The following is a 25,020-nucleotide window of genomic DNA, read 5'->3' as shown; positions in this document are numbered from 1 at the left end:
AAAATCAACCAAAAAAAAATGAGTTCATGTGTCACCTCTGACACGTGTGTCATAGGTTCGCCATCACTGATCCTAGTCTGTAGGATTTTATTTTGGCAGACTCAGCAAACTAATACAAAGCACCCTTTCCATTGTGCTGGCTCTCTGCTAAGACTCTTAACATTCTTGCATATTGTATAATGTCTCGAAATCCCTCTTGTCCTTGAGGGTAGAGTGGCAGAACGATATAGAAAGAAAGAATTTGGTACGAGGCCGAGTGTCAGGATGCCAGGGCAGGCTCAGCACCGGTCGACACAGATGACCTGGGAAAGTTTCTTAGTCTTCCTGGGAGAGAGCATTCTCTTTAGAGTGTGGCTAAGGGCACTGTCTGCCTCAGTCTGAGCTGTCAATTGACAAATCACTTAACCTTCTTAAAGGTTAAGTTTTTTAATCTCTAAAATGTCTATAGTAATCCCTCTGTTGTTACAAAGATGAAGTGAGATGGTGTATATAAATCCCTTAGTACAGTACCTGGCACCTTGGAAATGTTGAATAAGTATGAACTTTTATTTATTTATTTTTAAATATATTTTTATTGATTTCAGAGAGGAAGGGAGAGGGAGAGAGAGATAGAAACACCAATGATGAGAGAGAATCATTGATTGGTTGCCTCCTGCACACCCCACACTGGGGATCAAGCCTGCAACCCAGGCATGTGCCCTGACCAGGAATCGAACCCTGACCTCCTGGTTCATAGGTCAACACTCAACCGCTGAGCCACGCTGGCCGGGCCGAACTTTTAAAATAATTTAGCAATTGCTAAGATATCTCCCAGTTTGTCATTCCAGGTTCTACAAATGGGCTCTACCTCCCCTTGATGATTTCTCAACAACAAGACCTCATCTTCAGTCTGGCCATTTTCTCCAAAACACCATACAAATTCCCAAGTTTGTTCATTCATCCTTCAATCAATAGTCATTGCATGATCACATCAGGGCCCAATAGGAATACAGGGAGAGACAAACAGACTCCCTTCATGTTGCAGACATGCACTCCACATGATGGTAATATAGTCTATAACATTGTGGTTGAAGACATCAAGGAGAAATACAGGGGTCTTAACCCAGTAGACAGGTTAAAAGATGGTTTACTTCTGAGAGTGAGTGTATTACAGGGAACCCTGACGGACAGGCAGAGACTAGCCTATAGAGCAGCGGTTCTCAACCTGTGGGCTGAGACCATCGGAAAACATATATAGCATATCAGATATTTACATTACGATTCATAACAGTAGCAACATTACAGTTATGAAGTAGTAACGAAAATAATTTTATGGTTGGGGGTCACCACAACATAAGGAACTGTATTAAAGGGTCGCGGCATTAGGAAGGTTGAGAACCACTGCTATAGAGAATGTGTGTTGGGGGACGGGGGCAGCACCAGTAAGAGAGTGCAGTGGGATGGAGCCTCTGGTGTGGCTGCCGCTTCCTGCTTCTGGCCTTTCCCGAGGAGGGAGGAAATCTTCCCCACTTTCCCTTTCTGTACAGCTAAGCCCATTCATGGCTTCAAATATCAGCTTAGTTACTTACCTTTCCTATTGGGCCTTTTCCATTTTAAAAAAAATATATTTTATTGATTTTTTTACAGAGAGGAAGGGAGAGGGATAGAGAGTTAGAAACATCGATGAGAGAGAAACATCGATCAGCTGCCTCCTACACACTCCCTACTGGGGATGTGCCCGCAACCAAGGTACATGCCCTTGACCAGAATCGAACCTGGGACCCTGGAGTCTGCAGGTTGATGCTCTATCCCAGTGGTTCTCACCCTTCCTAATGCCGAGACCCTTTAATACAGTTCCTCATGTTGTGGTGACCCCCAACCATAAAATTATTTTCATTGCCACTTCATAACTGTAATTTTGCTACTGTTATGAATCGTAATGTAAATATCTGATATACAGGATGTATTTGCATTGTTACAAATTGAACATACTTAAAGCATAGTGATTAATCACAAAAACAATATGTAATTATATATGTGTTTTCCGATGGTCTTAGGCTACCCCTGTGAAAGGGTCTTTCGACCCCCAAAGGGGTCATGACCCACAGGTTGAGAACTGCTGATCTATCCACTGAGCCAAACCGGTTAGGGCGGGCCTTTTCCATTTGAAACCAGCTAAATGTTTCCCCTCTCCCAAACTCTGGTAGATAATCCATATATATTTGTCTGTTTAAATAATGAACTTTCAATAATACAACTTTGAGACTAAGAAATAATTATGGAGCAGAAAAAGTCCATTCACCAAGAATAGCGTGGACATCATCCACAAGGACCAGGCATCTGTGGGACACAGGAGACAGGTTCTATGCTGCTGGGTGCCTGGCTTATGAAACAGACCTAATTAATGAGTTCCTTTGCTTTTAGATTGCCTTGGGAACAGGAGAGCTCTCTTAACAGACTTTCCATACTAAACCGAGAGTGTAACTTAAGAGACATTTTTCATATCAAGCAGCTCATTTACTTACCTTAATTCCTGTTGTTTCTTAATTTTTCTGTGCCTGTTAGTGATATCAAACTCTTTGCTTAGCCTAGGTTTCTAAAAATAGCACCAGCAAAATAATTTAAGAGTTTACAACTTTAGTGATACCATAGTAGCTATATCCTATCTAATAAAAGAGAAACATGGTAATTAGCGTACGACCGCTACCCTTCCCATTGGCTAATCAGGGCGATATGCAAATTAACTGCCAGCCAAGATGGCGGCCGGCAGCCAGGCAGCTTGAAACTAGCATGAGGCTTGCTTGCTTCAGTGACGGAGGACTCCAGCGTTCCCCGCCTGCTACTGCGAGCCTCTGAGCTGCAACTCTAAGCAACAAATATAGAAGCTAAACAAAACCCCAGAAACCTGCTTTAGTCCACCAGGCTTTAGCCAGCAGGATCGCAACATTGTAAACAAAGGCCAGAAACCTGCTTTCAGCAGTGGAGACCTAAGCTAAAGCTGGCCCAGAATAAAAAAGAAAAAAAGGAGCGGTTGGGAGCTTCAGTCACTAGCCAGCCTGAAAATAGCCCTCAGCCCCTCACCCAGACTGGCCAGGCACCACAGTGGGGACCCCCACCCTGAAGGGTGTGTGACCAGCTGCAAACAGCCATCATCCCCTCTCCCAGGCTGGCCAGGCACCCCAGTTGGGACCCCCACCCTGATCCAGGACACCCTTCAGAGCAAACCAGCCAGCCCCAACCCGTGCACTAGGCCTCTATCCTATATAGTAAAAGGATAATATGCCTCCCAGCACCGGGATCAGCGGAGCTGAGAGGCCTCCGGCACCGGGATCAGTGTGACAGGGGGCAGTGCCCAAATCCCCTGATCGCCCTGCGGCTCTGTGTGTGACAGGGGGTGGGGCCACAACCTCCCTATCCGCCCTGCTCTGTTCATGACAGGGGAAGGCGCCCCAACCCCCTGATCAGCCCTGCTCTGTGCCTGATAGAGGGGAGCTCCCCAACCCCCTGATCGCCCTGCGGCTCTGTGTGTGACTGAGTGCGGCGCCCCAACCCTCTGATCGGCCCTGCTCTGTGTGTGACAGGGTAGAGCCATAACCTCCCCATTGGCCCTGCCCTGAGTGTGACAGTGGCGGCTCCCCAACCCCCTGATTGGCTCTGCTCTGTGGGTGATAGAGGGCAGCGCCCTCACCCCCTGATCCACCCTGCTCTGTGTGTGACAGGGGGCGGTGCCCCAACTCCCCTATTGGCCCTACTCTATGCGTGACAGGGGGGAGCTCCCCAACCCCCTGATGGGCCCTGCTCTGTGTGTGACAGAGTATGGAGCCCCAAGCCCCCTGATGGGCCCTGCTCTGCGCATGACGGGGCAGCGCCCCAACCACCCTGATTGGCCCTGCTCTGTGCATGACAGGGGGTGGTGCTGCAATCTCCCCATCGACCCTGCCTTGAGTGTGACAGGGGGCAGTGCCCCAACCCCCCAATCAGCCCTACCCTGAGCATGACTGAGGGTGGCATCGCAACCTCCCTATCCGCCCTGCTCTGTGCATGACAGGGGGCGGCGCCCCAACTCCCCAATCAGCCCTGCTCTGAGCCCGACCAGGGGCTGCACCTAGGGATTGGGCCTGCCTTCTGCCACCCGGGAGCAGGCCTAAGCCAACAGGTCATTATCTCCGGAGGGGTCCCAGACTGCGAGAGGGCACAGGCCAGGTTGAGGGACCTCCCCCTCCCCCCCGAGTGCACAAATTTTTGTGCACCGGGCCTCTAGTATTGATATAAAAAAAGATGATGATGGATACAATAGTGCACCCCCTAAATATCTCTCTGTAGAGAAAGCTTTGAATTTGGAAGCAGACAAGTCAGAGTCCTAATATTCTTTATTTAAAAAATTTTAATGGAGCAGAAACAGCAATTTTTTAAATCTCTATGAAAAGACATTGTCAAATATGAAAAAGTCATTATAAAAGAATACTCAACAAATTTGCCTACTTGATTTTGTTAGAAATCTCCAAAGAGCCAAATAATTCTCAGGAAGTTGAGGCAGTTTGGGGGAAAGCATCAGTTTCATAAACAACAATAATATTAACAAACTAGAGGCCTGGTGCACAGATTCGTGCACCAGTGGGGTCCCTTGGCCTGGCCTGTGTCCTCTTGCAATCTGGGACCCCTCAGAGGATGTTGGAGAGCTGATTTCAGCCCGATCCTGCAGGCCAGGCTGAGGGACCCCACCAGTGCATGAATCCGTGCACCGGGCCTCTAGTATGCATATAAGATCTTTGGTTAATCTCTTCCCGCCCTCCCCCCAGCAGCAACGTAACCCACAGTCAATTCTGTGAGGAAGCAGCAACCTAACCCACAGCCAATTCTGCGAGGAGTCGGGCTCCCTCCTCCCTCCTCCCTTCTCTCTGGGTCTGGGGTGCGGGTGAAGCAGATTTGGGGTCAACAGTGCCCCAGCAGCAACCTAACCCACAGCAGATTCTGTGAGGAATTGGGCTCCCTCCTCTATTGGTCGGAACATCTGCCCCCTGGTGGTCATTGCATGTCATAGCTACTGGGAGAACGGTTGGATGGTTGCTTAGGCTTTTATATATATAAACTAGAGGCCCAGTGCACAAAATTCATACACTGGGGGGGGGGGGTGCCCTCAGCCTGGCCTGTGCCCTCTCAAAGTTCAGGAGTCCTCGGAGGATGGGGGATGTCTGACTGACGGCTTAAGGCCCGCTCCCTTAAGCTGTCAGTCGGACATCCTTAGCGCTACCACAGAGGTGGGAGAGGTTCCTGCCACCACCGCTGGACTCACCAGCCATAAGCCTGGCTTCTGGCTGAGTGGCACTCCCCCTGTGGGACCACACTGACCACCAGGGGGCAGCTCCTTCATTGAACGTCTGCCCCCTGGTGCTCAGTGTGTGTCATAGCAACCGGTCGTTCCACCATTTGGTTGATTAGCATATTAGCCTTTTATTATATAGGATGATACTTTGATGTATTTATGACCTACTAGGTACTAGGCTTGATGATTGACATACATTTTCTCATTTCATCCTCCCACTGTCTCTCTGAAGTGTGGGGGTCGTTTCCCCATTTTACAGATAAGGAAGCTGAGGATCAGGATCACACAGGCTCAGAAAGGAGGGGATAGGCTTGGACTTCACTCAGTCTGGCTCCAGGAGAGGAGCCTGCCACCACGTCAGGGCTGAACCTCTCATTACCTCCTCTGGTCTGTTACACAATGGAAGGGAGGGAATGAGAAAGGGACCCTTTCCTCCAGATACCACAATCTAATAATAGCCCCTTCTCTTCCTGTTGTCCTATCACCCTCTGCAGGGAAGGAGAGTTGATGAAACCCTCCATCTGTGCTTCTGGCTCTAGTTCACTTTTCCCCATCTTGCCCTGACAACATGACTAAAGGGGTTTGGGACAGACCACACATTGTTAAGCATTCATTGAGAGCCAATAGTTGCATTGCATGGACAAGTGTGTGTTGAAAAATGTATCCAAACTTCCCTCTCATTAGTGTTCAGGAAGTTTCTAATTACAGGGCAGCAAAAAAAAAAAGTAAAAAAAAAGGAACCATAAAATTCTTGCTTCAGACTTAAAAGACTGTACACTCACCAAGAATAGTTATTCAGCTCAGTTATAAAAAACAAAAAAACCCAAAACTACTGTTTTATGAGCATTCATGAGAGTGGTTGTGCAACCTTGTTGTAATAAGGTTTCCAGGACTGAGCTAATTGTGGGGAAAAAGCATTTTCTTTATTTAATGTGGCTAGCTTGACAGAAATGTCTTAATTCCATAGAAAACTAAAATATCTGCTGCTACTATTAACAGATTTGGAGGGAAAAAGGATGAATGGGTGCCTATTTGTAACTGGAATTGAAAAGGCCGTCATTGTCTGACAATCAGGACCAATGATTATCCTGAAGAAAGTGAACTTTAGCCAAGATGACTGCTTTGTTACTTCTTTCAAACATGACTGTGGAATGAAAATTCTCTATATATGAATATATCTGTATTATTTTTTAATTTGTCAATTACAATTGATAGTCAATATTATTTTATATTAGTTTCAGGTGTACAGCATAGTGGTTTGATATTTATGTAATACTAGGGACCCAGTGCACGAATTCGTGCACCTTGAAAGGAACTGTGGGCTGCGAGGCTGGGGTGAGCACAGGGGCAGGTCTTGGCCCATCCTCCGTGCCCCTGCTCAGCCCCTCCTGCTGCGACCCCCGGGCCCCTGTCTGCCGGCAACCCTGCTCCCACCACCGCTGCTCCCATGCACTAATGGCACTGGCCCCGCTCACATTCGCTGACAGCATGGAGCAATTGGGGCCAGTGTCTGTAGCGGATGCTAGCGGCAGCTGCTGCCCTGATTGCTCCTCAGGAGTAAGGGGAGGTAGAGAAGCCCTCAGGGGTGATCAGGGCTGGCAGCCACCGCTTGCACCCACTGATGGTGCCCAGTGATTGGGACCAGCGCCGGGCACTGGCAGCAGGTGCAAGCAAGGCCAGTGCTGGCAGTGGGTGCAAGCAGTGGCTCCGGTGCCGGCAGCAGGTGCTAGCGCTGGGCAGGACTGCAGTGTGCAGGAGCAAAGAATTTTCAGTAACCACCAGAGGCTCGCCCCCATGACAGTGACCGACACCCTGCATTGATCTGGCGCCCTCGCTCACCTGATCCACCATTCTGCCACAACCAACACCTGCCATGTTCCACACATGCCCCCTGGTGGTCAGCGCACATCATAGCGACTGGTTGTTTGGTTGTTCCAGTTGTTCCACTGTGTATTTGCATATTAGCCTTTTATTATATAGGATATGATATGATCTCCCCAGTAAGTGTAGTGCTCACCTGGCACCATACATAGTTATTATCATATTATTGACTATATCCCCTATGCTGTAGTTTACATCCCCATGACTATTTTGTAACTACTGTTAAGACGTGTGGAAGTGGACTGCAGGATGCTTTGGGGCTATAAAGGAAAGTACAGAACCCCAGCTAGAATCTAGATGTATTGGTACATGGCAAATAATACAGGGGAAGAGATCTCAGAAAAATACACAAAACATCCATGAGAGAATCAGCCTTAGCATGCACCAGGCTCAGAGGTCACAAAGCTAGCTTATAAATAGTACAGTGAAGTAATAACTTTATTTTCCCTTCAACATTCTCTAACCATGAAGGGTTAAAACCAGAGCTATCAAGCTTAGAAGGTGGATGAGGAGGAATGGAGAAATCAATGACCTCCCTTTCCCTATAGGACTATAGGCTCTAGCTTGGGGAAGAAAAAAAAACTTCAGTTCTAAATCAAACTTAATTTTGGATGAATACATAGGCCCAGTATTTTAATATCTGAGTTCATTTTTATATATCTATATATCTATGTATTTATACCTATACCTATAGCTATGTGAGTGTGTGTGTGTGTGTGTGTGTGTGTGTGTGTGTGTGTGTATGTATACAACATAATTGTTAACAGAAAAGTTCTCAGGCTGACTGAGGTTTTAGCAAGGTAGGAAAAGTGCTAGCCCTGGATGCACTTAAAGAAAAAAAGAGAGTTTATCTAAGATTCAGTGTCATGAATCATGTTTGCTTAATATCGATCATGTAGTTTCTAACCTAGTAGACCGGGACAGTTAGCTGTCCTAATGATATTTTCTGCTTTGGGCTTTAATATTGGGGTAGCATCTGTCCAGGTCTTGCTGCAAGGTACAGTAGTTATATTAGTGGTTACAGTGAGGATGAGAATCTAGTAGTTATGCTGGAATTTTTGGAAATGAGAAGACAAAGTCGCTGCCAGCAAACTTCGGGCACCAGCAACACATTTCCTCTAAACATTTTGATTACTGGTCTCATCCCTTCTGGAATTTCACTTGGTCTGCTTTTTATGTTTTTAATTAGAGATTGGTATTTAACATTCTTTGATATTAAGAATAGTTGGGAGTGAATAAGACAGGCATCAAATTAGAATGCCAGTACTATTATATGAATTTCCTTCATATATAAGCCTATATTGACTAATATTTATCCATCTATCTATCCATCCATACAACAAATACCTATCCTGAAGCTACTATAATTTAGGCACTTCAGTAGACACTGGGGAAAACTGTAGGAACAAGATAAATGTGGTCCTGACTTTATGCATCTTTAGTTCTTTAGGAAAGGCAGACAATGTGTAAGTGGAATGAATGGCGTGAAGAATTGCAGAGTGCAAATGGAGCCAGTAACAGGCAGACCACACCTACCCTACAGGTCATGGAAGGCTTCTCTGTGCAAGTGGCATTTAAGCTGAGTCCTGAAGCATGAGCTTTATTTAGGTGAACAATAGTTGCCTGCAAGGCCCTACATGATCTGCCCCACCTATATTTCCAACGTCATCAGAAGCTACATTTGCTTTTGCTGACCATTCACCAGCCACTCCTCTTCTCTCAATTCCTCAAAGGGCCTGCTGGGAACACTATATTCTAAACCCACTCCCTCTCCACCCTCTGTGGCCAGCTCCATTTCAGATCTCAGGCCTCAGGTTACTCTCTAGTTCTGCTTTTTTCTTGTTCCCACCATTTCATACATCTTTATTTCTAATAGTTTCAGACACTTCTTGGATTAGTTGTTTTTTGACTGCCCATTAGAAATGTAAGTTCCAAAGGAAAAGGAAATGTATCTAATTCATTCATGTTTGCCTCTCCAGACCTTGGAATGCTTGACCGAACAGTAGTTATGTCTTAAATATTTGTTGAGTAAATGGATAGACGGAAGAAGTAGGTTACAGTCCTGAGTGGAAGAGAGTATGACACATTTGAATAAACGAGAGAAAACAGTATAGTTGCCACACTGAAAGAAAAGAGGAGAGTTGGGGATAAGGCAGGGAAAGTAGATAGAAATCCAATCTTGAAGTCTTTTAGGCCAATATTTTCAAACTTCTACTAGTGGGTCATGAAATCAATTTAGTGGGCTGCTACTAGATGTACACAAATGAAATAGATCCAAAAGCAGGGTACATTGTTCTTAGTAAATCAGAAAATTTCCATATTTTATTTATACACATATATATATATGTGTGTGTATATATGTATATATATCTATATATAGCTATATATGTATATATATATCCCCAAAATGTATACACACACAGACACACATATATATAATATTTATGTATTATATAATATATATTATATATATTGTATATAATATATGTATTATATTTGTGTATTATATTGCGATGTAAAAAGTTTTTTCCTGTTTTGGTTTGCAGTAAATAGATATGAAAGCCACAGTTGAAGCCATGCTAAGGATTTCCGATTTTGTAGTAAAGGAACAGGAAATCATTGAAACTAGTTTCACAGAGGAGTAGGTTCCAAGATTCCTTTCCAACTCTAAACATTAATCATTGAAAGTGGTATTGCTTTTAGCAATGTGTGAGCGTGGAATACCATTCTAGGCTGCCTTTAATGCCATGCCTAGATTACCTTATTATGCTTTTGAAGGCAGAAGCTATGCCTTATGCACTATTGCATTGCCAGTGCCTACCTGAAATTAAGATTCCAGTCACAACAGGAATTACGACAGACAGTACATCTTTCAAAGTAAATGTGTAGTTATTAGTGGTCAGTCCCTGCAATCTTGATCAGAAAATGGAAGCTAAAATGCATTTAGTATCTATGGTTGGACAGGTGCCTTGCACAATAATGAACTCATTAGTCCTTACTACAACTTTTAAGATAGTGATAGTCACATTGATGGCAGAGTAACCTGGGTCTTATAGAATGTGAAACTAGAGTTTGAATCAAGGTCTTTCTGATCCCATTATTTCACCAAATAATGCTGCTTCAGTGAACAAAGATTTTGAAACCCCAACAAAGAAGATATTACAGGTGGCAAATAAGCATGTAAAAAGGTGCTCCACATCATATGTCATCAGGGAGTGGAAATTAAAATAACAATGAGATACTACTATACACCTATTAAAATGGCCAAAAATCCAGAACATTGACAATATCCAATGCTGGTGAGAATGTGGAGCAACAGGGACTCTCATTCATTGCTGATGGGAATTCAACATGGTACAGCCACTTTGGAGGACAGTTTGGCAGTTTTTTTTATAAAACTAAACATACTCTTATCATACAGTTCAGTAATCATGCTCCTTTATATTTACCAAAGTAGTTGAAAACTATCTCCACACAAAATCTTGCACACAAATGTTTCTAGCAGCTTTATTCACAATCCCCAAAATTTTGTAGCAACCAAGATGTCCTTCAGTAGGTGAATGGATAAATACACTGTGTACATGTAGAAATGGAATAAGTTAAAAATAAATGAGTTTTCAAGACATAAAAAGACATGGAGAAAACTTAAAATGTATATTACTAAGTGGAAGGAGGTAACCTGAAAATGCTATCTATACACTGTATAATTCCAATTGTATGACATTTTGGAAAAGATGAAACTATGGACACAGTAGAAAGGTGGGTGGTTGCCAGAGATTGGGGGCGGGGGCAGGGAAGGATGAATAGGAAGAGCACAGAGGATTTTTAGGGCAGTGAAAATACTTTTATGATACTATAATAATGGATACATGCCATTATACATTTGTCAAAACTCATTGAATGCACAACACCGAGTGAATCCTAAGGTAAACTATACACTTTGGATGATTATTTGCCCATGTAGGTTCATCAGTTGTGACAAATGTACCACTCTGGTAGGGGATGCTGATAATGGGGGAGGGTAATAATTGTAGAAGAAAAAGTATCGAGAGGGTTTTTTTTTTTTTCATTACACTATCTCTTACTTAACTGCTCCCAGATTAAACTGGTTCCTTAGAATGAACAAATCTTTCTTTTAAAATGTCACCACTAAAGTTGAAATTCAGCATGAATATATTTTTTAAATTCTTAACAAGTAGCTATGGTGAAAAAATATTCCTTTCTTATCATGAATTTGCATAATACTGACCCAGATGAGAAAGCAAACAATGAACGGTACGAGAAATAATTTGCATTTTCTGTAATTTCAATGAATTTCTCATAAAACACTTGGCAAATTCAAAAAAGTCCTGGAGTTTCTTAATAATTACTCACCGAATAAATTTGAACAAATAAATATGGAAATTAAACAGTACTCTCAAAATAATGTTTGTCCTTCCCCGAAGTTCTATGTGTAAACCAACTCTTCTAAACAATTAGGGGACTCAGTCTATCTGGTCCCCTTGGGTCGCCTTTTCCGTCCTAAGGTTCATACCCATCATCATTCCAGTCTTGGAACTACATCCAAGAGGAAGCTTAACAATGATTGTTTATTTTGTAGGTTGTAACGAAGCTAGAGTGCCAGCGAAGGCCTTTGAAGTGTGAAGAGATTTCCTGTAGTTGAAACCAGAATGTCGTTTATAGATCCTTATCAGCACATTATAGTAAGTCATTTGCTGTTTATATATACTTCTGGGACTGAATATTGCTGGTGTTGATTGTAAAGTAAAACTCTATGACACACCCTGGATTTTTTTTTTTTTAATGAACTTAATGTGGAACAGATAGGCTACAAATCAAGATAAAACTAGCCCAGTTCTTTTCATCACTGCAAGTTTCTCTAAAAAGAAGTACTCAGAGGGAAAAAATACCAAGACATCTGCAACAGTATTGAACTTTCATGGAACAAGAAAAAAATGTAGTTATCACCTAGCAATGATCAACCTGCATATGTTATATCCGTCACATGAATTGGTGGGGAGAAGATAAAAGAGCTATTTTTTAAAATATATTTTTTATTGATTTCAGAGAGGAAAGGAGAGGGGGAGAGAGATAGAAACATCAATGATGAGAGAGAATCAGTGATTGGCTGGCTCTTGCACACCTACTATTGGGGATCGAGCCTCAATCGAACCCAGGACCCTTCAGTCTGCAGGCTGATGCTTTATCCACTGAGCCAAACTGCCTAGGGAAAGATAAAAGAACCATTGAGTTGCAGATTATATTTTGATATCCATTTCCAGGGTAATTGATACTGTAACCTTTCCCTTAGTTAGAAATATTTAAACAAACTTTTCTATGGATGGTTTATTTTTGTAAAAGAGTTGAGTGATTCAAATTTTAGGATGTAATTTTCCAAACTTCATTGGAAGTATACCTTTTTTCTTCTGATAAAAATTAAATAAAAGAGGAGAAATTTCTTTGCTGAAGTTAACACTAGAGATCCAGTTAGGTTTATAGGGACTAGAAATAAATGTTATGGATATTAAGGATCCACAGTCTTATTTTTACTTAAAACGAAACACCGTTCTTTAACCCCACATCCTCTCTGGCTACCATCCTTTCTCCGTCCCTGCTCAGTGTTAGGGTTCTTTGCAGCTCCTTCTTCCTCTCTGTTCACAACTTGAATCACTGAAAACTTATCTCAGCTCTTCCACTTTACAGAAAGGTCTCATTTGGTGAATCCAATACTCTTTAGTTCCCCCATCCCACCCCTACCCCTACCTCTGCTGCTCATTCACCTCTTCTTGAAAGTCTTCTCAGTGTTCTCTGGTTCTGTTTCACTTTCTTGCTGTTGATTCCTTCTCAGTTTTCTTTGAAATTTTCTCTTTCTATTTGACTTTTTAATATTGAAATATAACATTCCACACATGAAACCATCATCCAGGTAAAGATACACAACATTTTAAGTACCCCAAAGGGTTGCTCATGTCTCTTCCAGTCAAACTCCACAAAGGTAACCAATATTTGATTTCTATTGTTATAGACTAGAGGCCCGGTGCATGAAATTTGTGCACTCGAGTAGGGTCCCTCAGCCTGGCCTGCACCCTCTCACAGTCTGGGAGCCCTCAGGGGATGTCTGACTGACTAAGGGGAGCGGGCCTAAGTCAGCAGTCGGACATTCTTAGTGCTGCTGCAGGGGCTCCCGCCACCACCACTGCACTTGCCAGCCATGAGTCTGGCTTCTGGCTGAGCAGCGCTCCCCCTATGGGATCGGGCCAAAACTGGCTCTTCAACATCCCCCCGAGGGGTCCCAGATTGCGAGAGGGTGCAGGCCAGGCTGAGGGACCCCACAGGTGCACGATCGGGGCCAGGAAGAGATGCGGGAGGTTGGCCAGCTGGGGAGGGACTGCGGGAGGGCTCCAGGGTGTGTCCGGCCTGTCTCACTCAGTCCTGATCAGCCGGACCCCAGTAGCAAGCTAATCTACTGGTCAGAGCGTCTGCCCCCTGGTGGTCAGTGCATATCATAGTTACTGGTCAACCGGTCAACTGTCTGCCCCCTGGTGATCAGTGCATGTCATAGCGAGCAGTTGATCGACCTTAGCATATCATTAGCTTATTACACTTTGATTGGTTGAACATCTAACCAGTCGACTGGACATTTAGCATATTAGGCTTTTATTATATAGGATACGTTTTGCTGTTCTTGACCTTCATATAGCTGTTTGTATTCAACATTATATCTGTGTGACTCATTCATGTTTTTGCGGTAGCAGGATTTCACACTTTTACATTGCCATGTAGTAGTATTTCATTATTTGAATATACTATAAGCTATTTATCTAGTCCACTGATAACTGTCAACTCCTCACTGAATGGCTATGGTGCCTTTGCTGAAAATCAAGCAGCCATATATGTGACCTGATTTCTATTCTGTTCTGTTAGTCATTCAATCTGTGTTTGCCCAGTACCAATCTATGTTAATTTCTCTAGCTTTGAAATGTGTCTATGTAAATTCTCCAACTTTTACTTCTTGGAGATTGTCTTGGCTATTTTCAGTACTCTGCATTTTCATATAAATTTTGGAATCAATTTATCAATTACACACAAACATACACACACACAACTGCTGAGATTTTTATCGGTACTGTTATAAGTCTATAGATCAGTTAGGGGAGAGATGACAATGATAACAATATTGCATCTTCCAATTCATTAACAACCCATGAATCTAATCCAAAACAAATGTTATTTAGATTATCTTTAATTCTCTCAGTAGTGTATTGTAGTTTTCAGTGAGAAATCTTTTGTTTCTTTTTTTAGATGTGCTTCTTGTTAGTTAATGTTTTAGTGTCACTCTAAAGATAATTAAAAAATTTAATTTTCTGAATAGTTATTGTATTTATATAGAAGTACTAGGGGCCCGGTGCACGAAATTCGTGCACTGGGGGGGGGGGGAGTGTCCCTCAGCCCAGCCTGCCCCCTCTCACATACTGGGAGCCCTCAGGCATTGACCCCCATCACCCTCCAATTGCAGGATCGGCCCCTTGCCCAGGCCTGACGCCTCTGACAGAGGTGTCAGGCCTGGGCAGGGGACCCTCATTTCCCCCCATCACTGGTTCTGCCCCCAGCCCAGGCCTGATGCCTCTGGCCCAGGCGTCAGGCCTGGGCAGGGGACCCCCAGACCCCTCCGATTGCTGGCTCTGCCCCTTGCCCAGGCCTGATGCCTCGTCCAGAGGCGTAGACCCCCATCACCCCCTGATCGCCTGATTGGCCCCTTGCCCAGGCCTGACACCTCCGCCAGAAGTGTCAGGCTTGGACAGGGGACCCCCATCTCCCCCCGATCACTGGCTCTGACCCCCGCCCAGGCCTGAGGCCTCTGGCCCAGGAATCATGCCTGGGCAGGGGACCCCCATCTCCCTCTGATCGCTTGCTCCACCCCCCGCCCAAGCCTGATGCCTCTGACCCAGGCTTCAGGCCTGGGCAAGGGGACCATCATATCCCTCCAATCCCTGGCTGTGCCCCCCACCCAGGCCTGATGCCTCTGGGCCAGGCATCAGGCCTGGGCAGAGAACCCCCAGCCCCCCGCCCAGGCCTGATGCCTCGGCCAGAGGAGTTGACCCTCATCACCCTCTGATCACCAATCACCGGATCGGCCCCCTGCCCAGGCCTAACGCCTCTGGCCGAGGCATTAGGCCTGGGCAGGGGACCCCCAGCTCCCCGCGGTTGCAGGCTCCGCCCCTGCCCAGGCCTAATGCCTCTGGCCTAGGCATCCAGCCCGGGCAGCGGGGACCCGCAGTGGCAGCGGGGGGCGCTGCGATTGCGCGGGCTCCGCTCCTGCCCCTGCAGGACGCCTCTGGCTGAGGCGTCCGGCTCGGGCAGCAGGGACCCGCAGCTGCAGTGGCCCCGCGATCATGGGCTCCGCTTTAGGCACAGGCAAGGGACCCCTAGCTCCCGGGACTGCCAGCTTCGACTGTGCCCAGCTCCCATCGCTGGCTCCACCCCTACTTCCTGCTATCACTGGCCAGGGCGGCAAAGGCGCCTGATTCTCTGATCATGGCTGGGGGGCAGGGCAAAGGCGGCCCCAGGGCCGCCTTTGCCCTGCCTCCCACCTCTTAGCTCCCCCCTGGGTTTCCGATCACTGTCCGTGGCAGGGGACTTCTTCCTGATTTCCCTTTCGCCTCCCTGCATTGTGCCTACATATGCAAATTAGCCGCCATCTTTGTTGGCAGTTAACTGCCATCTTAGTTGGCAGTTAATTTGCATATAGCCCTGATTAGCCAATGAAAAGTGTAGCGCCATACGCCAATTACCATTTTTCTCTTTTATTAGTGTAGATAATTGATTTTTTTGTCGATACAATCAATGTATTGAATTTCTTTATAATTCTAGTTGTTTGTGGATTCTTTTGGGTTTTCAGCTTACACATTCCTGTTATCTAGAAATAATGCCAGATGTATTTCTTCTGCATAATTTTTTGTTTGTAATGATTATGGACTAGTATATTATCTATTTTGATCCATGTTTCATATACAAAAATATAGTTCATATTTGGTTTTGTTTTATGAATTTTGAATATATTTTATTAGTGCTTGTAACTTCTGAATTATATATATTTCTGTTTAATTGATATTTTATCATTATGAAAGGTCTTTTTTAAAAAATCTCTAACAATGACTTTGTTTTTAATTTTACTTTGTATCTTGTTAATATAATCCCTTCTAGTTTCTTTGATTACTATATGCATCCTTTTACTTTTGATTTATGTTTTTCCTTCTTTTTAAAGTGTTATCCTTATGAAAAGCATATAATGATGGTTTAAAATGAGGTTACTATTGTTTTTTGAAAACAGTATCCTACTTCCCTTTCACAGTTATGGTTTTTCTATAGATGAATCTAAACAATGAAGGTATATCATTTTCAGTTGTTGTTTTTTCATAGTGATTAAGTTTTCTGTATCTTATATGCAGATTCATTTTTCTCAGCCCCAACCTCCAGAGAAGTATGTAAAAACCACATGTCTATCACATTTTGTTCACCTTCCCCAGCATTGGAGTTGGATACTCAACCAGTATTTTAATTTATAGCCCTTTTAGACGAAGAGATCCTAAGAGCCTTATAGGTTTCTTCATTCTTCTTGTTCTTGCTGTGTATGTAAGTGGAAAAAAACTGTGTGCTATGTGTATGTAAATTTTTGTGTGTGACAACATTCCCTGTTGTTTTCACAGAATGATACTTTTCAAAACATATACACAAGCACACTTGGCACAAATCAATTTTAGTAAAGAAGGAAAGTGGGGAAAGCTAAGCCAGCTAGTTAGTCATGAACAGTGCCAGACGGGCCAACACAGTTTTGGCTGCCTCGAGGCACAGAGGATTGACTCCTGGTCCTGCCTGTGATGCAGTGACATGCTGGAGAACCCTGTGGACTAAAGCAGCAGATTCAGCCAGCAAATTCTTTTGCTCCCAGTGATACCGGCTTTTAAGAAAGTGGTAGAAGCCCGGTTGTAGTGGCTCAGTGGCTGAGCATCAGCCTATGAACCAGGAGGTCCTGGGTTTGATTCCCAGTCAGGGCACAGGCCCAGGTTGTGAGCTTGATCCCCAGCAAGGGGCCTGCAGGATGTGTCTCTCTCATCAATGTTTCTATCTCTCTCCTTCTTTCTATCTCTCTGAAATCAATAAAAGTATATATATTTTTAAAAGAATGTAGTAGAAAATAGAGGGATAACCATATGGCATAGTTCAGTGCTTCCCAATTTGCAGACTATTTGTGTCTCCATGACTTACTGAAGTTCTTTGGGGCCAGAGAGACATCCACGTTACAAGGATAGATCATTGCAAAATATAAAATATTTATAAAAATTTCCATCTTTTTACTTGAAAAACATGAGTCACTTTCCTGGAGTGAAAAGAAAACAAAGCCACGCCTCTTCCCACCACCTATGAGCAGTCTAGGGGCCTTGCCCCACGTCCCCACGTCCACAGAAACAAAGGCTGTCTTCACATCAGACAGACAGACACTCGGATACACCAGAATGACTGCTTGCTTCCACACAGGGGCCTCTGAAAAATGTCATTGTAGGATGATGGGAAATTTTACCAAAAAATTATGAAGATATTTTTCTAGATTATTACTGTAACAGAGGGTGGGGGTAAACGCTGGGTAAGTAATCAAAGAACTAGTGTTCCAGTGGGCAGTTTCGGCTTCAGTTACGTGCTCATAAGCACTTGAACTCTGCGTTTTAGCTGCTGCATGCGGAAAACAGGGTATGAATAGTACCTGCTGTGTCTGTTTCACGGGGCTTTTATAAAAAAATAAATTATGTGTACAAAAGCATTCTTTAGTAACTTAATTAGGTAAGGTATTCCCGGGAGACATCAGGAGATGAGATACTGCTACTGGGAAATCAAAAATATAAAGGCAATAGAAGTACTATTGCACCAGCACAGCACTGTGCAAAAGGTAATGTTGAGTTTTATGGCAAATAGTATAATTTTTGTGAGCATTAGCAAATTCCAGAAAGTGAGCACAAGAACAGTTAAGTGATCATCTTTAAACCTTTCCTACTACCAGCCAATTCCCACCCCAAGCCTCTAACCTGAGGCCAAAGCATACACATTTATTTTATTTTTATATATTTTTATTAAAGAAGAGGGAGAGGGAGAGAGAGATAGAAACATCAGTGATGAGAGAGAATCGTTGATTGGCTGCCTCCTGCATGCCCCACGCTGGGGATCGAGCCTGCATGTTCCCTGGCCGGGAATTGAACCATGACCTCCTGGTTCATAGGTCCATGCTCAACCACTAAGCTATGCCAGTTTGGCCAAAGTTATTTACAGTAACATCCAGGTTTCTGCTTCTCCACCACAGATCATAGGTCAGAAAGCCCTAGAAAGTCACCAAGTTTACCTTTCAGTTCTTGAATTTCTATTTGGTTCTTTAAAAAATATTCTCAGCCATTTTTTTTAAAACCAGTTTCCAGTTCCATATGGTCATAGTTAAGCTCGACTTCTATTTCCTTGAACTCTAGTGTGGCTGTTTCTTGGGTGGGTCTGTTTTTGTGCCCATTAATTAATTGTGCTGGTTTATTCTCTTGGAGTCATACCTCCTCATGCTCCTAATTATCTTTGATTTTGCTAAACATGATCATGAAAAATTATCTGTAGAGATAATTCCTCAGAGATCATTTTATTTGCTTCTGTCAGGCTTCCAGGGAAGCTAGAAATCTGGGACAGATGTAGCCCCAGTTTTAGGTTAGCTGTTTTCTGGGCTCCCTCGATGACACTAAACTGGGCTGCCAGACATGGAAGGGCTGTTTATAGTTATTCCTGTGGTACAGTCTATGGAGTTTTCAACTTGAAACAAGGGGGTGGTTTCTTAGGGTTCTCCTCCATCAGATTTGTTTTGTAATTGTTCTTCTGGTTCTTTTTGTAACAGTAGAACTTTTAACAGATTAAGACAATCATCAAATTGATTTTGTATAAATTGACTGATTCTTTTTTCCAATGTCTAATCATTTTAGTTACAGATGTCAACATAATTCTCCAGAATGAATTTAATATAGTAGCTGTTTTCATAATGACTGGGTTATTGTAATATTGAAAAGAAAAAGGGCTGCGGTCTTTGGAAAAGATTATAGATAAAGAAAGACCCTCAAAGTAAGGTAATCCAAGACCTGAAGGCAAGGCTTAATCTTGGTGACTAAGTCAGTATATTGAGCTTATATTTGACATCTCAATTGAAATATGGCATCTCATTTGGCCAACTACCAACTAGCATTGTGCTGAGTCATTAGTTTCCCCGGGAACACTGTTGTGGATTCAATAATATCATCTCTTTTGGCGCTATCCCTGAGACATAATGAAAAGTCTCCTATTCAGGTCAGAAGCTAGCCCTGCTCATCCTACTTTGAAATTTTATGTGATATTGGCCCCCAGGAACATGGCAAGGATTATCAAAAAAGTATTTGGATAGTCATTGATTGAAACTGAGCACTTTTGTACTTACTTTATAGATACTCTCTTATTAATCCTTACAGCTCCTAGAGATTGGTATGATTTTGATACCTCTGTTTTGAAAATAATTTTCTTAAGATACATGGTGTTTTCAAAATGAACTTGTAAAAACCAAGAAGGTGGTTGGTTTGCTCCTTATAGTATTTCATTTTATAATGTTAAGAAGACAGAATCGAGGCTGATGGAAGTAAAAGCAAATTTAAATGCAGAGCTGAATGATAGACAAAATAACCCAGTTAATAGAGTTCAGATCCACTACAGATACAATAGACAGAATAGGTGGTAACTTTCTATACCACTTTAATAAATGGAAACAGTATTTTTTTTTTTTTACGATTAAAGGTATTGGGTATTGGTATTATTATTCTCTGTGAAAATAAAGGAATATAGAAAGAGTAAAACATTGGGAACAGCAAGCAAGACTGGGTTATAATTCAAGTTTAACTTTTAATGTTTATGAGATACTGGGAAATTAGACACTCAGTCTCACTTTCACGAGTACAACTTATCCTTAACTGTAAGTAATAATACCTATTTTATAAGGTTTTGGGGAAAATTAAATGAAAATTTATATCTACTAGAATGTCTAGCATAGGGCTTATACTCAATGAATCCTTATAATAACAATATCTTTCTCAGTATGTGTTATTAATAATCATCTGATGTGGAGAAGCACGGGACTTGGTTGGAAAGTCTGTAAGGAGGAGTTTCCAAAAGGTCGGGGGCCTCTTAAGGGGACCTTGCTGAAGGCGGCAGCCCAGGCCTTGACTTTTCCAAGCAAGTCTGAGCCCCCAGGTGTTTTGCTGGAATCTCTATGTTTAGTCTTTTAGACCCAACCTTGTAGAAGCAAGTGCTTTCTCAAGGATACTTACCCTGCTGATTGTATCTAGAGGTTAATTTTAGTTCAAGCTGTTGTTACAATAAAAGTCCAAGGAGGCAGGCAATCATGGCTGCTTGGTGCCTATAGCCAAGCAGTCCCTTAGCCTCTCTTTCACAGAAACTTGTGTCAGAGTAATCCATTCATCCATCGCTCGGGATCTGATGGTCCGTCCCAGCAATCTGACATGAATAGATATGCAGCAATTTCAAAAATTGTGTTAAATAATAGGCCAGAATATTACTAATAATTTTTATTTTACATGGGAGGTTTTTTTGGCATTTGAAAGCCCATGTGGTATTAGAAGTTCTAGGATATGAAAAAAAGATCATAAATGATTTGGATTGGTGTGTTATGACATATCATAATTATTAAGTTCACTTTAGTGGAGAAAGCAAATTCTTAAGTTGGGCTTCAAGAGCACCTACTTATTCTCTTTCAAGCCCAGGAATTATTTGTCTAGAACTTTTTTCTTGTATGTGAATGTCTAGTTGTTCCAGCATCATTTTCTAAAAAAACTATCTTATCTCCATTATATTGTGCTTTGCTCCTTTATCAAAGATCAGTGACTATATTTATGTCATTCTATTTCTGGGCTTTCTATTTCATTCCATTGATCTATTTGTATATTATTTAACCAATATTATACTGTTTTGATTACTGTACAATTATAATAAGTCTTGAAGTCAAGTAACATCATTCCTCTGACTTTGGTCTTTTCCTTAATATTGTGTTTGGCTATTCTGGGTTCTTTTCCTTCATATATCAACTTTAAAATCATTTTGTTGATATTCACAAAGTAACCTGCTGAGATTTTTATTGGGATTGTATTGAATCTATAGAGCAAATTGGGAAGGACTAATAATCTTGACAACATTCAGTCTTCTGTCTACGAACATAAAATACCTCTCTAATTATTTAGATCCCCTCATTGCTTTCCTCATATAGACCTCTTACATTTTAAAAATATATTGTGATTTTCCTAATATAGACCTTTTGCATTTAAAAAATATTTATACATAAATATTTCATTTTGGGGAAGTGTGCTAATGTAAGTGGTATTATGTTTTTATTTTTCTGTTAATCTTCACCCAAGGATATTTTTCTACTGACTTTTAGTGAGAGTAGAAGGGAGGGGGAGAGACAGAGAGAAAAATATCAATGTAGAGAGACACATTGATTGGTTGCCTCCTGCACGCTCCCCAACCTGGGCCGAGGATCAAGCCTTGACTGGAAGTGAACCTGGGACCAGGCAGTCAATGACTCGATGCTCTATTCACTGAGCCAAACTGGTTAGGACAATGTTATTATGTTTTAAATTTCAGATTCCACTTGTTCATTTTTTGTATATAGGAAAAAGATTGACTTTTGCATATTAACCTTATATTCTACAACCTTGCTATAATTACTTATTAATTCCAGAAGTTTTAAAAATCAGTTCTATTGTGTTTTCTACATAGACAATGAGGCCATCTGTGAACAAAGACAGTTTTATTTCTTCCTTCACAATCTGTATAGATTTTATTTCCTTTTCTTGTCTTATTGCATTAGCTGGATACCTAGTGATAATGCCAAAAAGGAGTGGGAAGAGCAAATATCCTTGTCTTGTTTCTATTCTTTATAGGAAAGCTTTTAGTTTTATGCCATTAAGTATTGTATTGGCTGTAGATTTGTTTTAGATTTTTTTTTTTTTTTTTTTTTTTATCAAGTTGAGGAAGTTCCCATCATTCCTAAATTGCTGGGAGTTTTTATCATGAATAGGTGTTGAATTTTATCAAATAATGTTTCTGCATCAATTAACATGATCATGTGATTTTTCTTCTTTAGCCTGTTGATGTGATGAATTATACTAAATTGATTTTTTAATGCACAACCAGCCTTGCCCACCTAGGATAAATTCCACTTGGTTGTGGTTATTATTTCTTATATATATTGTTGAATTTTATTTGGTGAGAATCTTTACATCTATGTTTATGGGAGATATTGGTCTATAGTTTCCTTTTCTGGAAAGGCCTCTGTCTGATTTTGTTATCAGGGTAATGTGGCTTCATAGAATGAGTTAGGAACGACTTCCTCTGCTTCTATCTTTTGGAAGAGATTGAAGAATATTGGTGTAATTTCTTCCTTACGTGTCTGGTAGAATTCATCAGTGAATCCATCTCGGCCTGGTGCTTTCTGTTTTGGAAGGCTAAGTATTGATTTGATCTCTTTACAGACATAGGCATATTCCAATTGTCTTGCTACTTGTGTGACTTTGGGCAGATTATATCTTTCAAGAAATTGGTTCATTTATTCTAGGTTATAAAATTGTGAGTTGAGAGTTGTTCATAGTATTCCTTTATTATTTTTTTAATGTCCATAGGACATGAGGTGATCTTCCCTTATTTATTTATATTTGTAATTTTTATTCTCTCTATATTTTTTTCTTATTTACCTAGCTAAAGGCTTATGAATTTCATTCATCTTTTCAAAGAACCAACTTTTGGTTTCATTGATTTTCTTTATTTCCGTTTTCAATTTTATTTATTTCAGCTCTAATTTTTACTATTTTTCTTCTGCTTACTTTGGACATAATTTTTCTAGTTTCCTAAAAAGTAGGGACTTAGATGATTAATTTTAGATCTTTTTTTCCATATATACAGGATATCTCAAAAGTGTATATATTACTTAAAGCTGATAGCTCAATCAATGTTTCTTTCTTTTCAGGTTTAACCCATTGGAATTAATTATTACTCAAAATCTGTATACATTTTTAGGGACACCCTATATATGACATGTGTGATATATTTTATTTAATACTATAAATTTCCCTCTAAGCACTACATTCACTGAATCCCCAAAATTTTTGTCATTGTTTCACTTTCTTTTTTTCTTTTTTAAATATATTTTATTTATTTTTGCAGAGAGGAAGGGAGAGGGATATAGAATAAGAAACATCGATGAGAGAGAAACATCAATCAGCTGCCTCCTGCACAACTCCTACTGGGGATGTGCCCACAACCAAGGTACATGCCCTTGACCGGAATCGAATCTGGGACCCTTCAGTCTGCAGGCAGACGCTCTATCCACTGAGCCAAACCAGTTAGGGCCATAGTTTCACTTTCATTTAGTTCCAAATATTTAAAAACTTCTGAGACTTCTTCTTTGATATGTGTTTAGAAGTATTGTTGTAATGTACCCCGCGAATCACACAAGGACGCCTCAAGAAGTCGAATTAAAAAGTCATATTTATTGCAAATACGGGACTATGAGGGGGCATTTCGCTCTCCCAGATCTCATAGTGCCTGCCCCAGCCCCAATACCAGATTTATATAGGCAAAGATCACAAAGGTATTGATTACATCCCAAGGTTTGGAATGAGGAACCTGGTTTGCAAAAAAAGCAGTTTACAGAAGCAGAAGCAGTTTACTTAAGCATGTTACCTAAATTACAGTTTTTGGGTCTCCTGAACACAGAGTCAACAGGGACAGGTTAACTGGAGCCCTCTGACCTTGGGATAATTGTGCTGTCCTTCCCAGGTAAAGGAAAATGTGCTTTCTAAGACCAGTATGACCACAACCAATGGGATATTCACATTATAATCAATAGGGTATTTAATTAAATGGGATGATTTATATAATTCAGAAAATTAAAATAACTTTGCTATTATTTTAGCAAGCCAATAAGTACAGAAACCAAGCAGCAGGGTTAGAGTTAAACTACAGTTTCTACCTGAGATGATTGCTACCATACTTCAGTATATTATTTAACCTCTAAGTACTTTGTGATTTTCCAGCTATCATTCTGTTACTGATTTCTAGTTTAATGCCTCTTTAGTCTGAGAGTTAGATGCTGTATGATTGTTCCACGTGAGCTTAAGACTAATGTGTATTCTGCCCATTGCTGAATGAAATATTTTGTTGATGGTAATTATATCTAGTTGGTTGATGGTGTTGTTGAGTTTAATTATGTGCTTATTGATTTTCTGCCTGCTGGATCTGTCCATTTCTGGTAGAGCAGCATTGAAGTCTCTAATTATGGTAATGGATTCTCTCTCTCTCTCTCTTTTTCTCTCTCCCTCTTTCTTTCTTTCTTTCTTTCTTTCTTTCTTTCTGGTGTGGGGAGTACATGCATGTAATTTTTAGCTGTAGTATAAGGCCACACACTTTTTAAAAAAGGATTCATGTTTTTTTCATGATTGATAATTTCATTTATGTAGCATAAAACTTTGGCTACACAGAGGTGATTCTCTGCCCTTTGGTTATATTATGAATCCGGATATTAATTACTCTATCAATAGAGAGAGCTCTTCAGAAAGTGTTGAAGGCTGTATAACTTTTGATCCCACTAATGCTGGTCTTTATGACTTGCTTTTATAATATTTTTTCTGCCTGTTTGTTTTTAGATTATTTTTATTGACTTGTCAGTATTAGTAGTATCTTAGCTTCTTTTGAATTACTATGGACTTTTTAACCAGTTAAGCAAT

General features: G+C 41.6%; 1 protein-coding gene across 2 annotated transcripts in view; it reads left to right on the top strand.

Moving 5' to 3' along the window:
- The window catches only part of PLA2G4A (phospholipase A2 group IVA), a 134,865-nt gene that overhangs the window by 12,045 nt on the left and 97,800 nt on the right, over window positions 1–25,020 (top strand). The window contains exon 2 of one of the 2 annotated variants that reach the window (XM_036343609.1): window positions 11,784–11,886. In XM_036343609.1, coding sequence (XP_036199502.1) covers window positions 11,854–11,886 — 33 coding nt within the window. In that variant the 5' untranslated portion in view covers window positions 11,784–11,853. Of the gene's footprint in view, window positions 1–11,783; window positions 11,887–25,020 lie in introns of those variants that run through there. The other variant, XM_036343611.1, reaches the window with a different exon arrangement.

The sequence above is a fragment of the Myotis myotis genome, unplaced genomic scaffold (genome assembly GCF_014108235.1).
Source record: "Myotis myotis isolate mMyoMyo1 unplaced genomic scaffold, mMyoMyo1.p scaffold_m19_p_18, whole genome shotgun sequence".
Lineage (NCBI taxonomy): Eukaryota > Metazoa > Chordata > Mammalia > Chiroptera > Vespertilionidae > Myotis > Myotis myotis.
The sequence above is the reverse complement of the archived record's forward strand: the minus strand, read 5'-3'. Positions and strand labels throughout refer to the sequence as shown.